The sequence below is a fragment of the Megalops cyprinoides genome, chromosome 5 (assembly GCF_013368585.1).
Source record: "Megalops cyprinoides isolate fMegCyp1 chromosome 5, fMegCyp1.pri, whole genome shotgun sequence".
In the NCBI taxonomy this organism is placed as follows: Eukaryota; Metazoa; Chordata; class Actinopteri; order Elopiformes; family Megalopidae; genus Megalops; species Megalops cyprinoides.
In genome coordinates, this window is record NC_050587.1 from 13,868,774 (window position 1) to 13,882,454 (window position 13,681).

The 13,681-nt window shown below is 37.8% G+C and overlaps 1 protein-coding gene across 1 annotated transcript in view; it reads left to right on the plus strand.

Annotated features, from left to right (window-relative positions):
- The window catches only part of LOC118777643 (AT-rich interactive domain-containing protein 3A-like), a 57,896-nt gene extending 47,265 nt beyond the window's left edge, over nt 1-10,631 (plus strand). The window contains exons 4-8 of the mRNA XM_036528749.1: nt 4,209-4,392; nt 5,228-5,472; nt 8,652-8,921; nt 9,396-9,485; nt 10,323-10,631. Of these exons, the coding sequence (XP_036384642.1) occupies nt 4,209-4,392; nt 5,228-5,472; nt 8,652-8,921; nt 9,396-9,485; nt 10,323-10,489 (956 nt within the window). The 3' untranslated portion in view covers nt 10,490-10,631. The remainder of the gene's footprint in view (nt 1-4,208; nt 4,393-5,227; nt 5,473-8,651; nt 8,922-9,395; nt 9,486-10,322) is intronic.
- Nucleotides 10,632-13,681: the final 3,050 nt, after the last annotated feature.

The following is a 13,681-nucleotide window of genomic DNA, read 5'->3' on the forward strand; positions in this document are numbered from 1 at the left end:
TGGGGAAGAAGAGATTCTAAAATGATAGTGAAACAAAAGGGCACATTTTTTTCAGTGAAGAGACGATGGTATAGACAGTGTGTGAATAGTCTTGTCAGACATCTGCTTGTGCTTGTTTTTTGGATGAGAGAGTTATGGTCTGATCCAAGGACAATAAAAGTGTGGGAAACCATTGTGATCTGATAAATAACCACATTGATAAATTGTTTCTTCAGGGCATAGTATAAATTGATCATGGCACAGAGAGCATCAGCACTTTTTGTCCTGAAGACATGAAGTTTTGTTTCCCCATAATTACTTGGAATACTAACACCCAGAGTGAAAAGCTGTTTCAGACCTGAGTGAATGAGCCTCTGATTGTTAGCCTACCACATTTTCATTTTTCATTAACAGCTTTCAGCATAGTTTTTGGGTTAAAGACCTGTTAATTTTTCCGTGAGGAGGGCTAGATTCAGTCTAACCACAATGTTCTTCTCTATTTTTTAATTTCTTCCACAAAATTAGGAGTTGAGCACCTGTTGAAATGAACTAAAGTGTTTTTAGCAAAAATATAAAGTAAAAATGTAACACAAAGTAGTCTGGCGATAGCAATATGAGTTTTATTATGTTTTACATCATTTTTTCTAAATTTGACATTTGTTCAAGCTTGGCAAATAACAATGCCTTTAAATTTGTTTCAGAAATATGTGTAATCAATAATACATTGCAATGAAAAACTCAGTTTATCCATTGTAATTAATTTCAATCAAAGCTTGTTACTAATTTGGGTAAAATTGGTAGAACTGAGAAATATCTGTGCCTGTTGTCTGTTCCTGTGGTTCCAGTTTACATTCATCTAAGAGGCCTGAGCTCTCATGTGGTAATGACTGTTATGGAGTGAGGGGATGGGGCAGTGTCAAACCTGGGGAATTTAAATGTATCAAGCTAGCACTGTAAACCATTAAAATATAATTTACTATCTGAGAGCTCAAGCTTAGGTCAGAAAAGGAATGAACTGATTCATGAACAGTTTTTAATGTTCAAACAGTGTATTTTGTCCTACAAACAGCCATTAATATTTTTTTTATTTTTCTTTTTGGGTGGTGTTACCCCAGGGATGCCCCTCTGTTTCTCCTTGATCCAGTCATTGGGGAAGTGGACTGACTTTTCCACATTATGTCCTCTCTCACTGCCAAAAAAGACAAGGATGTTTTCTTGCAATTGCCCACAGTGACCCATTTCATGATTTGAATCACTGGGTGAATGAAAAAGGACACGTACTGATTATCTGTCCAAGGTGTAAAGTCAATGCATTAGAAAGGTAACCCAGTCATGCAGAAGTATCCTTTATGTTGAAATTATTGCTTTTCATTGCTCCAATTATACACACTCTCATGTAGGAGCTGGGAGTTTTAAAATTGCTAGCCCTCTTTTCTTCCTAATTCACAATCATTCATTGTCATATTGATGCGTGGCCTCTCAGATTGTTGCTGCTGACAAAAAGTACCCTTTTTCACTCCGTATATCTCTTTCAGAGAATCTGAGAGACTTGCAGTATGCATCACCTCGGCTATTGAAAACGTATAAATCTCGTATTAGGAGGCCTGACCAGTTTCCGACTCAGCCCCACAAAGCCTTTCAGGAGCAGCCTGTAATTTATGGGCTCAATACCTATTTGATTAGCCTTTGTGTAGTCTGATAAATAACAGTTTTAAAGATTATCTTCAGGGATTTGTCCTATTTTATAAGAATCACTGTTGAATGTGTTTGCCAGAAGGAAAACCTGCTATCTTTATTATCACCAAAGAAACATTAAATCAGAAAAAAATCGAATAAGACATTTGGACTTGATTACATGTTAAAACCAAAATTTTTTTGTTGAATTTTGGATGGGCTTTAAATAAAACTTGCATTAAGTCTAATTTTAATAAGCTACCTGTGTTTGCAGGAGAATAATACCACCCCAAAAATAAAGACATCACAAGATAACAGTTTAACACCTTATTTAAAACATACCTTAAAAGTCCTTTGTACATGCAGCTCCTTCTCAGTGTGCATACAGATTGTTTAGGAGAAGTTGTTTAATAGAAAAAGCAGTGGGTTGTATAGGTGCCACTGCTTGAGATATTCGCTTACATTGTGCTCAAGGACAGTGTTAATAAATCTTTTATTTTAATAGTGTTTCAGTTTGCTTGTCACAGTGGCAAAATTAAGCCGTAATTACAGGGCTTAATTGATGTGTTTTTTATCACACTGGATGATAGTTCTGTCTCCCCCTCTTTTCTCTGCATAATTTGCATCCCTGGTGTTTGTACCATATTTCCTCAGTTATTGATTGCTATTATGGTAAATTCAATGCACACAATAGCACTCTATCAGCAAAATGCAGGTTAATTATCTCAGGGTCAGCATTCCTTGTAGCCACATGGAAGAGCTGCCCCCCTCACATTACAGCTCACATGAAGTCACAATAAGAAATTATTTGTCAGTGTTTTAAATTGACTGATTACTGATTAATTGTCACACCTCAGCTAGAACAAAATTCCAATTTTTTTTCCTCAGAAAAGTGATTAAAATGTTCAGCCATGTTGATGTAAAAATAATCTGAGATCTTGAATGCTGGAATGGATGAGGAATGTCTTGGCAATTACTTAATACATTTGTCTTTACATATTTTATATGAGGTAGTGTGGGGGTGGTGTTTCTTATGTGTCATGGGGGGAAATCTTATGATGAATTCATGTAAGAAATTTATGTGGTAAATTATGAAATACATTTATGTAGAGCAATGAATATATTTATATGATTGTTGAGGCAGTCTAGGTGTGAAAATATATTAGAATAAAAATCATCATAAGCATGTGTAGGGAGGGTTATGGTACCAGTGGGAGTGGTTCAAATTAGGTATCTGAAACTAACCAGCTTCTGTCTGTGAGCACTGTGATCCTTACAATGCAGTTTAAATTGCATGAGGACCCAAAAAATGAAAAATATATGAAAGCTGACATCCTGACATGCATAGTAAGAGGTTGCGGATTTGGTGTTTTATTATAAGTCTTATTCAATGGCATAAGATGGTCTGGGAGCAGGCTTGCGTGCAATAGACTGGGTTTGATTTTCTTCAAGTGCAACAACAAAACTGCTAAGATTAAGCTCACCCTAAATTTGTTATTGGCCTTGGTAGTGATTTCCAATGGACTTCCCTACCCAAAGGAGGGACGTAGCTCAGCTTTACGTGTTAAACCAAACAGCATTAGTTAGTCTTTGTGAATCCATGTTTCATCACATTTTGCAGGTCTGACCTTGCCATCATCAAAAGTCTTATTTTGTTTTAGAGGGTAATCTAATATTAACTTCTTACTGTGTTGTTTTTTGAGTGGTGTTTTCTTTTAAATGATTTAGCCAATTGAAGCAGATTTTTTTTTCCTTTTTCCATTTGCTCCCCAATTTGGAATGGCCAATTCCCTGAAATCTGGAATGCCCAATTAGTCATCATTGATGTTCAGTCCCATTTCACAACCCCCACTGTCAATCCGGGTGCGGACAAGCACGTGCCCTCCTCCAAGACACATGATGTCAGCTGCTGCTTCTTTTCGCACTGCGGTCCACAAGCTAAGCTAGCACAGAGATGAGTCGGAGGAAGACATTTCATATGCAGCTTTGGCACGTGGACCACAGGCGCCCAATCAACCAGCAGGGATTGCTGTTGCTAATGGGACCCTGCTGATGTGCCCACCCCTATCTTTGGCGGAACGAAGCCAATGTGTTCCGCCTGTGAGCTCCCGGTCACTGTCGGCTAGTGACACAGCCGGGATCAAACCCAGGCCTTAGCGTTCAGTCTACACACAGAACGAGTGCTTTTACTGACTGAGCCATTCAGGAGCCCCTGAAGCAGAAATTTTGTGTCACTTGACAAACTTTTCACATTGCCATTCACAATGCAGGATTTCTGAAAGGGAATCACTCGCGATGTGTCACTATACTGTCATAAAATTTGAAATTGTTGATTTGATTCACAAAATTTGCATCTCCTCTCCTCTCTTCCTCTGCTGTTCAACTGGGTTCAGTTTTGTTTTTAAATTTCGAAACTGACATTTCCTGTTAACAAAAGAGCAGGGCTTTAGACATTTTACTTAGTGGAGATTAATTGGCCTTATAACCAACGGAGAGTCCTGTCAATAGACTGGAGTTAATGGCATTGATTGTGGATATTGTGTTTGTTTCTGCAGGGACTCCAGTGAATCGGATTCCTATCATGGCCAAGCAGGTGTTGGATCTCTACACTCTGTACAAGCTTGTGACAGAAAAAGGCGGCTTAGTAGAAGTCATCAATAAGAAGATATGGCGTGAGATCACCAAAGGCCTAAACCTCCCTACCTCTATTACTAGTGCAGCTTTCACTCTCAGAACACAGTGAGTACCACCTCCGATGACAAGCTAGGGAGGGGATTGTGCTAAATAGAGAGTAGTGAAAAGTAGGGAAGTGCATGCACTAAATAACAATTTGTACATTATTATTATTATTATTATTATTATTATTATTATTATTATTAATAATAATAATAATAATAACAATAATAAAACACATTGAAATGTAATACATTCTTAAATGTATGTAAGTGATATATTTAACAAGCTGTCTGAAAGTGTAATAAAATGGTATTGTATGATGAACAAATACTGTGGATATGTGTCAATAATTATGTGCTATATTAGATTTAAAGATGAATTAAGTGATGAAGCTGATTGCATTTTAAAATTCATTGGAATGTATTCTTTTTTTTCGGGGTACAAATGAAGTTGTGCAGCATCTTCAAATATTGCTTGCAGGCTGGTTGCACTTTGCTTCCCTCAATACAAAAAACAACTATCTTGACAAATATATGTGTGCACATCAAATGGTATTGTTTAACACAAAAAAGTAGTAATGCTTGTTTAGTTTCATAGTAGTAGCACTGCGTATATATATATATATATATATATATATATATATATATATAAATCAAATGTAAATCAAAAAGGTAGTGGTGCAGTTGTCAGAGATAGCATGCTTAGCTCTTGAACACAGTAAAAAACAGAACTTCTTTGTACTTGTCCCCAGAACAGATATTTACAATGATTACATCATCCTTAAAGGAGCCAATTTTTCTCCAACTGCAAACATCATCTGCACTGCATAAAGATCAAAGGTGCACTGAGAGATTTTTAAAAAAATGAGAAAATACAGCTGTGTGTTATTGTTACGCAGGTATGTGAAGTATCTCTATCCCTATGAATGTGAAAAGAGGGGGCTGAGCTCTCCGGATGAGCTCCAGGCAGCTATTGACGGTAACCGGAGGGAGGGGCGCAGGCAGGGCTATGGGTCGGCCTTATTCAACTACTCCCCGGTCGGGACGCCCACCATCCTCTCCTCGCCAAAGATCCAGATGCCTCCGATGTCTATGACCACAGCCAATGGCAGCCACATCGCACAGGCCTTATTCATCAAGAAAGGTGAGGGGAGTGTGTTCGGTGCTTTGGTTCAGACACCTGAGATTGGTGAACCAGAAGGACAGAGGAGCAAAGACCTTGACAGTGCCTGAAAAAAGAGTAAAGTCTCTCAGCCGCTGGTATCACCAATATCATCTGTGGTACCAAAAGACATATAGCAAGATAAGAACACAAGTATCTACCACGTGGCTATTTGCAAGAAGTGCGTGGTGTATAATTATATAAAATGTAGATAACGTTATTTTATTCTGTAAATATATACTTTATTTAGGCATGAGACAAAATCACAAAAGGATGAAATGTTTCGTGACCCTAAGAACATGCTGTGGAGTCAGATTACCATGTGATTTATATTAAAACTGGTTAGAATGTTATATACATTTTTAATTGCTTTACCTGTTCTGTCCATTACCCTTCTTAAATGCTGTTTGCATTTGTGTAGCCATTTGAGCCGCTTCTTTCTTATAGAACTACCGAATGACACCATTATTAGTTTAGAAAAAGAAGAATGTGAACTGCTTTGATAAAATCAAGATAATAAATTTGAATCCAAATCTGTATTTTGTTTATCAAACATTTTATTTTGGATAAACTTGAATTTGTGTTGCCACTTCTCATTTAATTTGACATATGAATAAAGGAAAGAAGAAAAAAGAAAACAAAGATTGTTTAGTCATGTTGTATCTATGTTCTCCCATCAGCATTATGGGAGCATTCTCAGGGAGATTTTTTTCATGATAAATTTGTATCACATACCCATTTCGTGAAGCCTAAAGCATTGTAAACAGACTGTCATACTTAACTTTGTCATTTAATTTTTGAAATAGAAAAAGATAAACCTAGTTCTGATGGCATTATGCAGAACTGTGCAGAACACAGAAAGAGAAGTCTCCTTATGTCATTAAGCCTTAGGGTTTCACAATGGCAGTGCCCCTTGATTTGGGGCAGTATCGTCATAACAGCTGAGAGGAAACATCTTGCAGGACTTCCTCAAACAGACTTCCGTGTCTCAGCCAAGGCAGGGATGCAACACAAAGAGCACAGGAATCATTTTAATGTGTTCATCTGGAAAAAGAAAGTCATGTGCGTCTGAGTGTTTGTTTTTTCTGGCCATCACACACATCTGATTTGTTTTTTTTCCCCCTTTTTTAAAATATCCAAGGTGACGTGAGCGCAAACAGTGGTGGGGGCTGGTCAGCAGAGTGATGTCATAACGTCATAATTTCTACTCTTTGAAAAACATATTGTCCTGAACAGAAGATAATGATCATAAGTTTTCCCTGCATATTAACCATGATTTGGCTCTTCCAGAGCAATACATTTGTGTTTCTAATGCTGGGCGCATACAGTGCTGGCCAAAAGTATTGGCACCCCTGCAATTCTGTCAGATAATGCTCAATTTCTCCCAGAAAATGATTGCAATTACAAATGTTTTGGTAGTAATATCTTCATTTATTTTGCTTGCAATGAAAAAACACAAAAGACAATGAAAAAAAAATTAAATCAATTATCATTTTACACAAAACTCCAAAAATGGACCGGACAAAAGTATTGGCACCCTCAGCCTAATACTTGGTAGCACAACCTTTGGACAAAATAACTGCGAACAACCACTTCCGGTATCCATCAATGAGTTTCTTACAATGCTCTGCTGGAATTTTAGACCATTCTTCTTTGGCAAACTGCTCCAGCTCCCTGAGATTTGAAGGGTGCCTTCTCCAAACTGCCATTTTCAGATCTCTCCACAAGTGTTCTATGGGATTCAGGTCTGGACTCATTGCTGGCCACTTTAGAAGTCTCCAGTGCTTTCCCTCAAACCATTTTCTAGTGCTTTTTGAAGTGTGCTTTGGGTCATTGTCCTGCTGGAAGACCCATGACCTCTGAGGGAGACCCAGCTTTCTCACACTGGGCCCTACATTACGCTGCAAAATTTGTTGGTAGTCTTCAGACTTCATAATGCCATGCACACGGTTAAGCAGTCCAGTGCCAGAGGCAGCAAAGCAACCCCAAAACATCAGGGAACCTCCGCCATGTTTGACTGTGGGGACCGTGTTCTTTTCTTTGAAGGCCTCGTTTTTTTTCCTGTAAACTCTATGTTGATGCCTTTTCCCAAAAAGCTCTACTTTTGTCTCATCTGACCAGAGAACATTCTTCCAAAATGTTTTTGGCTTTCTCAGGTAAGTTTTAGCAAACTCCAGCCTGGCTTTTTTATGTCTCTGGGTCAGAAGTGGAGTCTTCCTGGGTATCCTACCATAGAGTCCCTTTTCATTCAGACACCGACGGATAGTACGGGTTGACACTGTTGTACCCTCGGACTGCAGGACAGCTTGAACTTGTCTGGATGTTAGTCGAGGTTCTTTATCCACCATCCGCACAATCTTTCGTTGAAATCTCTCGTCAATTTTTCTTTTCTGTCCACATCTAGGGAGGTTAGCCACAGTGCCATGGGCTTTAAACCTATTGATGACACTGCGCACGGTAGACACAGGAACATTCAGGTCTTTGGAGATGGACTTGTAGCCTTGAGATTGCCCATGCTTCCTCACAATTTTGCTTCTCAAGTCCTCAGACAGTTCTTTGGTCTTCTTTCTTTTCTCCATACTCAATGTGGTACACACAAGGACACAGGACAGAGGTTGAGTCAACTTTAATCCATTTTAACTGGCTGCAAGTGTGATTTAGTGATTGCCACCACCTGTTATGTGTCACAGGTAAGTAACAGGTGCTGTTAATTACACAAATTAGAGAAGCATCACATGATTTTTCAAAGGGTGCCAATACTTTTGTCCGGCCCATTTTTGGAGTTTTGTGTAAATTGATACTTGATTTGACTTTTTTTTCTTTCTCTTTTGTGTTTTTTTATTGCAAGCAAAATAAATGAAGATATTACTACCAAAACATTTGTAATTGCAATCATTTTCTGGGAGAAATTGAGCATTATCTGACAGAATTGCAGGGGTGCCAATACTTTTGGCCAGCACTGTAGACATCGCTTAAAACAGTTCCATTGCATACTACTTAATCAGTTACAATGCCCTTGAGCAAATAAAAACAATTAAAAGTCACCAAACACAATACACTGGTCATCATAAATAACAGGCAGGAAGTAAACACTCACAGTTAAAATGCTTACAGAAAGGAGCTGGGTTGTCACATGACTGTTTTCCTGTGTTCCTCTACAGAAGAGCCCATGCTGTCCAGCTGCAGGCCCGGTCACCTGGCCATCCCCATACCTCTCTCCGGGCAGCACATGGCAGCGGCGCAGGCGGCTGCAGCTGCACAGGCGTTAGCGCTGGAGCAGCTGCGGGAAGAGCTGGAGTCCGGCGAGCCCCCGGAGAAGAAGATGATGCTGCTGGCCGAGGAGCAGCAGAGGATAATGCAGCACAGGCTCCAGCAGAACCTGTTCGCCATGGCAACACAGCTGCCAATGAACATCAAGCTCAACAGCAGAGGTGAGACATGTTGCAATTTACCTACGATGTGCAAAAATAGTCATAAATACTGTATTTCACTGATGGTACCAAGAAAGTAAAAAAAGGCACTTAAAATGTGATGACTGTCAGGAATCTGACATTATTATTATTATTACTATTATTATTGCTACACTTGCACATGCTGTGTGTCTTTTTGTGAAGAAATGAGCAGACATTTTCACTCTGGGAAAAAGTCCATTCAGTGTTGAAACAGTAGTGCAAATGTGTGTGATCCACCACATACAGTTTTGCAATAACTGGTGTGTATAAATCAATATTGCGTTATTTGACAGTTATCTTTGCTCCGAAACCTTTGATAAACTGCTCCTAAGTGCTGGCTCTCTGAGTTATAAGTGTTACTTGGTGCCGATCTCTTCCAGCTTTGTGTGCTCCTTTTAAGAGATGTTCTTATTGAGTTTTTCTCTCCCTCTCTCTTCGACTTCCTTCTGACAGATGACAGACAAGAGACTGCATTGAACCTGTCTACCAACTGCATTAGCAGCATCAACATGTCAATAGAAATAAATGGAGTTGTCTACACAGGTAAATAGAAGGTCGTTTGCTGATGTAATTGCAGGCAGGAAATTCAATAAGTTATAGCAGCACCCCTGTGCCTAGTCCTCCGTGCAATTTGATGTCTTTGCTATAAAATCCATTGTAATGAAGTGGCAGTCCAACAGAGTTAAAAAAGTTAAATATGTCAGAATTGGGCTTGCTGATTTCAGGTCGATTGGGTTTATTATTTCATGTACCAAGAGAAAAAAACATTTGTTTTAGCGGGAGATAGTGACTGGCCTGTGTGTGCTTGGCCTCTGTACTTTAATCACCTATAGATGGATAATTCAAGCAGTCGCATGATCCTGTTGGAAACGTTCATTAGAATAGTGAGATTAGAAGGGACTCAAAAGCCTCATTGGCTGCCCCTAAATACCGTCACAGATCTAAAACAGGCCTACACAGTAGACCCTAATTCAAATGAAGTAGTATTTATACTAGACATAATTGTTAGCAGTTTAAAATGTATTGTAAATGTAAGAGGTATTGACAGTGTTAACAAGCCACATACATTCATGTTCAGATCCACACAGCATCACTTTAGTCTCAGAGCCCACGCTCTGAGAATTTCTATCATTTATTTTCATAGAATGTAACCTGTCAATTGGGACAATTTATTTATGACCTCATTTATAATAAACATTCCAATATTTTCACAATTCATATTGAAAGGCTGTGATTACAGAAGAATGCTTTCAACAATGCAAATGTCTGTCAAAAAATTTGCTCGAACGACTGACTGCCTTTTGGCAAAATCAGTTTCGCTTTCAATGTTCCTTAGGATGTTGAATGACAATTGACACACTGCTGTCCCTGTCTTTTCAGGTCTCCTTTTTGGTCGGAAGCAAGCCATTCCAGTCACGCCGGGAAATAACGGGAGCAGCCTCTTCACCTCTCAGGGAAAATCCGGTCCAGGTTTGCCAGCTCACATCCAGTCATCGTCCTCCTCCTCCTCATCCCATGGACACGCCTCCAGTAGCTCCTCGCCCTAAGCAGCGCTGACCTTTGCCTCAAACCGCCAACCATTCCCTAAATCACAAATTCTACAGTCTGTGAAAGTAATACAGAGAATTAAGGGGTTTTGAGGATGAATAATTTTTTCCTGGTGAAACAATCAAGTGATTCTACATGAACGCAGGCCTCCCAAAGGGGAAAAATAGACAATATAGGTATGTTCTGTATAACATGCATAACTGATCACTGATCAACCTTTCATTCTCAACAGTCTGTGTGAGGAAGCTCAGACACTTGATAAAGATGATCACAGAAAGCATTGGTTCAGTACTGATCCTTAGCAAATAATGGGATTGGTTACATCTGGCTCCTGTAAAAGCTGTGGTTGACATTATGTCTGTCAATTTTTATTGAATACTGCTGTAAGCATGTATACATTTGGCTTGATATGGTTGCCATACCAGCAGGCATTTTACTTCAATCAAGGCAAAAGGAGATGGTTGCTCTCAGCTGATACCAAAGAAAAACAAAAGCATCAGTTTAGAAGTCATATTGATTGGCTTAGTGTAAATGTGGAGAAAAAACTAGAGGTTTTATGTTCAGTATAAGCACAAATATACATATTACACAGCAGCTGCTTTGTAGAAGTCATTCCAGAGATTTAACGCTTTTATTTTCATGGCATCATAAAGGACGTTTGGAAGCATCTGTGAGAGTGCTGTTGATGCTGTTGATTAGTTGAATGAAAATCTTTCAGTGTCAAAACTCTGACTGGGGATAGCTTTGAACAAACTATAGTCATAATGGTTTATTAGGCCATGACTGTTGCAGCAGTGGTATTGCAACTGAAAACAACTTTTATTTAATTTCACTGTCGTCCTGTTAAACCATGTAAACCCAGCTTAATGTCATCCTAAAATCATTGCTTCTCTTCCAGTTATGGTGGGAAGCAGTTATATAAAACTGCAAAACTGACCATGCAGAGAATGTCCTTGTGAGATCCTGTGCAGATTGTCAAAGGCTTTGTCTTGAATAGGGAAAAGGGAAAAAAGCGACTCACAATTCCACATTGATTGACATTCCACCTGAATGTTAACAGTGAAATTAGTAAATATATCAAAGTGAAAAATAAAATACACAAGCAACAAAGACAATGAACACACCCAGAGTGTTCTTGAATGCGTAAGCCTGACCCATGCTAATACAGTGTGGACCATAAGCAAGCACTTGAACATTGCATCCAGCATGAGGTTGAACTGGCATACATTACAAATAAAGGTGGGAGTTGGAGTCATTATATAGTGGCTTTATTGTGAATTGAATCCAGATTACTTTTTTATTCATGAACTTGTATCCAAAACCTTGGAGATCATCTTTTTTTGATTATTATTAGAAGGACAATGGGAAAAGGATCTTATGCTCAATTTATATTTAGATTTTTTTTGCAATTAATTGTGCTGAATGTATGGTTTTGATTATATATTTATTTGGTTACTATTCTGGGATTTATTAATTTAGCAACACATATTTTAATCTAAACCCATTTTTAATATATTCACAGATGCTGGCAAATACCTCACACATCTACTTATAAATACATTTATTTAATTATGAGCATAAAATATACCTCATTTTGTAACTATTATTTTCTATTGTGAAGCCACTTGAAAAACATTTTATTCAAGAAATCACTGGATTTTGTTTTTCATATTTTGTATTATTACACCAAAGAAGGGAATATTCTATGAAATCATATCTACCTCATTTGTAATTGACTGTGCCAACAAACATGACCACAATCTTAATTGCCTGTTGAAATCTGTAGGTTAGGGTCCTCATGTGCTACTTGCTGGCACAATATGTATTAAGATGAAAACTTAATAGTTAGACCATCTAAGATAAGGTGCAAGCTGTTCAAATTTCTTTTTTGTAATGTAAGAGTATATTGATAGAACAGAAAGGCAAGGATGACTATATTTTATGTACAAAAGATACTGTGTCAATGTGTTTAAACAGCATTTCCATATGAAATAGTTTAATATCTCTTTATTGTATGTACAGTAAAAATCACATGAAGGCTCAGTTTCATATCATGGAAAATATCAATAAATCAAATCCTGGTGTTTCTTTTATTGAAGGTTGATGCCTTCTTGTTTGTCATTGGAAATAACTCTGTATCCTGGAACTGAGACATTACAATCATAGAAAAATGCCCTTAAAAACAGAATGTGGTGAGTGGAGAAATGCCAGCATATCATTTGTGACATTCTATGGAGGACTTAGTAAAACAGAGCAGAAGTATAAAATTTTCTGCAGAGAAAATCAGGAGACCCAACTCTTACCTGAGAATTACATGTATTTTTCCAAACTGCCCTTCAGACATCAAAGTGTTAAACTGTAGTGATTTAAAGGACAAGCATTATGACAATTTTACAGAGTGTAATAAAAGTAAATTTACTAAGGACAAAATTAGGTCACAAAAGTTACGCACAAATGTAAAATGTACTTTTTTTTACTAACTCTTGGTGTACATATCAGAACTGTATTCATTGTTTATTGCAGCACAGGTAGACTCTATAAAAACTGTACGCAAAAGACTGTTCCCTCTCACATCAAGGGGTTTCAGGGATTATAAGAAAATAGCTGAATGCCAGTACCTGAATCATAAAATAAAGAAAACAGTGTTGATGACTATGAAACATTAAATCTCTGTAATAACGGTAACAAAAGATATCAATAACAAAGACTGGAAAAAATAGCACATTGTTTCAGAAAATAAACATTATGTCTCAATAGTATGCTGTTTACTTTGTTAAGAATTTTTATCTATGCTATGCTGGTAGATTTTAGATACTAAAATGGTTTTCCATACTGTTTATGAAGCTAACATTTTGTCAGTTTTGGATGAATCCAGTAGATTATGGGAAGGCTGGATTGAGGTGCTCAGGGGTTTAAAAACATACAAAACAAGATGAAAGTGAAAGAGATTTTTTTGCCATTTGACTTGTAGCTTGTGTAGAAATAAAATGCTGCTTTTCAGTGAATCAAACTGAAACCTGTCTCCTCCTTTATCATTCTAAAAACACAGTCACCAGTACTTAATGTGGATTCTATAGTGTACAAACACCTGCATAAAACCATATTGATTTATCGAAGATCATAGTCGAGTATAATTGCTGAAATATTGTTCAGTGTGTACTACCACAAAACATTATTACAACACCCAGAAG